The 4,020-nt window shown below is 37.2% G+C and overlaps 1 protein-coding gene across 1 annotated transcript; it reads left to right on the forward strand.

Moving 5' to 3' along the window:
- Positions 1 to 802: 802 nt before the first annotated feature.
- On the forward strand, positions 803 to 1,732 carry LOC308426180 (olfactory receptor 1468-like; the record flags this gene model as incomplete). Its single annotated transcript, XM_080923939.1, has 1 exon — positions 803 to 1,732. The coding sequence occupies one exon, from the start codon at positions 803 to 805 to the stop codon at positions 1,730 to 1,732; it is 930 nt and encodes a 309-aa protein (XP_080780065.1).
- Positions 1,733 to 4,020: the final 2,288 nt, after the last annotated feature.

The following is a 4,020-nucleotide window of genomic DNA, read 5'->3' on the forward strand; positions in this document are numbered from 1 at the left end:
GCATCTGTATTCCAGTAAAGAGAAGAAGTGGTCCTGATACATGGATAAAATCTCACAGAGAAAAATGGATAAAATATGAGGAGAATTAAATAGAGAATTTAGATAATGTATGACATGTACAATGTAAAAATAATGGATATAAATTTACAGATAGATTAAAACTTGAATTTCTTTCACTGTACTGTGGAAGACTGAAAATGTAGAAGAATGAGGAATGATTTAGGAGAGCAAAAATTCTGCTTGGGGCTTTTTAACTTCTGATGCCTGTAATAAAGTTACAGAACAAAGATTAGTTTACAGTGAAAAAAAATCTTTATATAACAGAATCATTTGGGTAATTTAATATGTAGGAGTATGTGAGTTTTTTTGGATATATATATGTAAATGTAAATGTATATGTCTATGTCTACGTGTATTATGTAGTTATGATGATAAAGGTTTGGCAAATTCTTCAAGAACATAAATATACAAAATAAAATAGAATAAATTGCAAATGAGCAAAAACCAGCCACCCAGGATGAGCAGGTAGCAGGAGAAACATTAATTTATTTTTTTATCTCAGAATAAACAGCATAGAAATGCCTAGGAAAAGCAAGATTATTGAGTCCTATTAAAGAGAAGTTGAGAAAGAAAATTAATGATTGTAATGATTACAGATATTTGGACTTTTTGAGGTTATAATTACTATGATGAATGTAAAAGCAATTGTTGTACAATATACTTTCTGGATATATATTTATCTTCATTTTGAATTTTCAGTGACCCTGTTATTTTCTCATTAGAATACTGGAGAATCAGAATAATGAATAACCAAACTGTCCTCTCCCACTTCCTACTCCTGGGCCTGCCTATCCCCCAAGAGCACCATTACCTGTTCTATGTCTTGTTCCTGGCCATGTACCTCACTACCATCCTGGGAAACCTCATCATCATTATCCTCATAATACTGGACTCGCATCTCCACACACCCATGTACTTGTTTCTCAGCAACTTGTCCTTCACTGACCTCTGTTTTTCCTCTGTCACAATGCCCAAAATGCTGCAGAACATGCAGAGCCAGGACAAATCCATTACCTACATGGGCTGTCTGACACAAATGTACTTTGTAATGACTTTTTCAAACATGGAAAACTTTCTTCTTGTGGTCATGGCCTATGACCGCTACGTGGCCATCTGCTTCCCTCTGCATTACACCAGCATCATGAGTCCCAAGCTCTGTGTTTGTCTGGTGGTGGTCTCCTGGCTATTTACCATGCTCTATTCTATGTTGCACACCCTCCTCTTGGCTAGGTTGTCATTCTGTGAGAACAATGTTATCCCCCATTTTTTCTGTGACATATCTGCCCTTCTTAAGTTGGCATGCTCTGATATTTATATTAATGAACTATTGATATTTATCTTGGGAGGGCTCGATATTATCATCCCATTCCTACTCATTGTTGTGTCTTATGTACAAATTATCTCTTCTATCCTAAAGGTTTCATCTATTCAGAGTATACACAAGGTCTTTTCCACCTGTGGCTCCCATTTATCTGTTGTTTCACTGTTCTATGGTACAATTATTGGTATCTACATATGTCCTTCAGCTAATAACTCTACAGTGGGGGAAACTGTCATGGCCCTAATGTACACAGTAGTGACTCCCATGCTGAACCCCTTCATCTACAGCTTGAGAAACAGAGATATGAAAGAGGCCCTGATCAGAGTCCTTTGCAAGAAACAAATCTCATAATACTTACATTGGAGGTTTTAAACTTAAATTTATTGAGTAATTATATTGATATTAAACTTGCAAAATGCATTGCTGCAATGACATATATTCCATAATATTTTCATTTATAAAAGAGAACTTTTACCAAGTCATTTAGTAAGGTAAAAGGACTGCGTAAGTCAGTGATGCCTTTATCTGCCTTTCGAGATGTGGTTCTTGAAAAGCATTATATAACAGCCATTCTATTTTTAAATTGAGCAAGTAATAGTCTCACATATAATTTACCTCATCCATAGTTTCCTCTCGCTTCTCTTTTTCTAGCTCCCTCCATATCTCTTCTCCTTCAGATCCATTAGTGCTCTATTTCCAATTCATTAAAGAACAGGCCTTCAAGAGCCAACAGCCAAACTTGTCAAATAGCATCCAACAATAAAAGACAAAAGCCCTCATATTAAACTGGACAAGGCAACTCAAATTGGAGAAAAAGAGTCTTAAGAGCAGACTGAAGAGTCAGAGATAAACCAATTGTTGGAGTTCCATAAAACTCCAAGCTAAAAGCCCTAATCTGTACCCAGAGAACCTGGTACAGAAGCAACCCAGTGAATGCCATTTAAGTCATGTGAGTTTTGCTTAGTTGATATTGTAGGTTAGAATCTTCTGGTTTTCTCCCTCTTCTTTGACTTGTAAAATCTTTCTCCTTCCTCTTCTGTGGGGTTCTCTGGTCTCTAGGGGAAGGAACCCAATGGAGACCTCTAATCTACACATATACTCTCTGTATAATCTCTGGCTATGTGTCTTTGAAATCACTATAATATACTGCAGATAAAACCTATTGGATGATGACTGTACATGACACTAATCCTGAAATAGAATACAATTAGGACTTATTTTATTTTTCTTTTCATGTTTGCTTCTACCCTATATTTCTGAGCTATCCAGTCCCTAGTTCCTGACCATTCAGGCAGTATATGACATGTGGTTCTGTTTGTGGACTGGGCCTCAAGTTTTCCTACACATTGGTTAGTCACTCCCACAGATTCTATACCATTATTGCTTCAGTACATCCTATAGCTATGACAGATTATAGGTTGAAATATTTTGTTCTTGGGTTGATGTCAACATTTCTCTTTCCAAAGCCTGCAGAGCTACTTCCTGCATAAAATATATTAAAATGTAGGAGTGAAGACTCTAATCCCTCACCAACTTGGTTTCTTTATATTCAAAAAGATATGTCAGTTTTTTGACAATGGGGCCCAACTTTCACATGTTAGAGAGCTAACCTCTGTCCTAGCATTAGTCTGGGTTGTTTAGTTATCTGTACAGGACCACCTCAACTAACAACTCAAAAAAAAATGTAACACCGACCCACCACTGGGAAGCTTTTCTGGCCATAAAAAATGGCCAGTTCAGGCTCTGACCCTCCATTATTAGGAGTTCTCACTTGGATCACCCTAATAGATTCCTGGATGTTCCCAGTGTACTAGATTCCTACCAATCCCCAAATATTTCAGCTCAATTCAAGCTGTCTTTTTTTGTACTCTCTCCTTCTACTTCTATCCTCCAAACAGATCCCTTTCACTTCTATCTACATCTGTCCCAAGTACATTCTCAGAATATATTCTAATTCCCCTTCCCATGGAGATCCATGCCGCCCCAGTGTAATTATCCTCTTTACATAACCTCTTAGAATTTGTGGATTGCAGCTCAATTATGATTAACTTAAGAGATAATATACATGTATAAATAAATGCATACCATATTTGTCTTTCTGGATCTCGGATACCTCACTTGGGATGTTTTAATTTTCTATTTACACCTATTTTGCCTGTAACATTCACAATGTCATATTCAATAGTTGAGTGATATACTATTGTATAAATACATCACAATTTTTTATACATTATTTTATTGAGAAGTATATATGTTATTTTCAGTTCCCATTATGAATGAAACTGTCACGCGCCCCACTTCCCACCGGCAAGAAAAGGCGTGCAACAACAGGATTCTTCTGTGAACAACCTTTATTGTATGTTGAAGAGGAAGACACTGGGCAGGAAAAGGCACCCTAATTTATACCCCCCAAGGATGGTGTGTTGCTGTGTGATTGGCTGCCCACTAGTGGTCTGATCTTGATGCCCCAGGATGGGTGGTGACTTGGCTCACACCACTCTTTGCACATGTGCCCACTGGTTATTTACCACACTTTAGCTGATTCATGGCACCTGAAACCAGCACCATCTTGTAAGGGCACAGCCTTCAGCCCTCAACAAATGGTAACATTTTATAACTATAAATTCAATTTTGAATGA

Source organism: Micromys minutus (assembly GCF_963924665.1).
Source record: "Micromys minutus genome assembly, chromosome: 10".
NCBI lineage: Eukaryota > Metazoa > Chordata > Mammalia > Rodentia > Muridae > Micromys > Micromys minutus.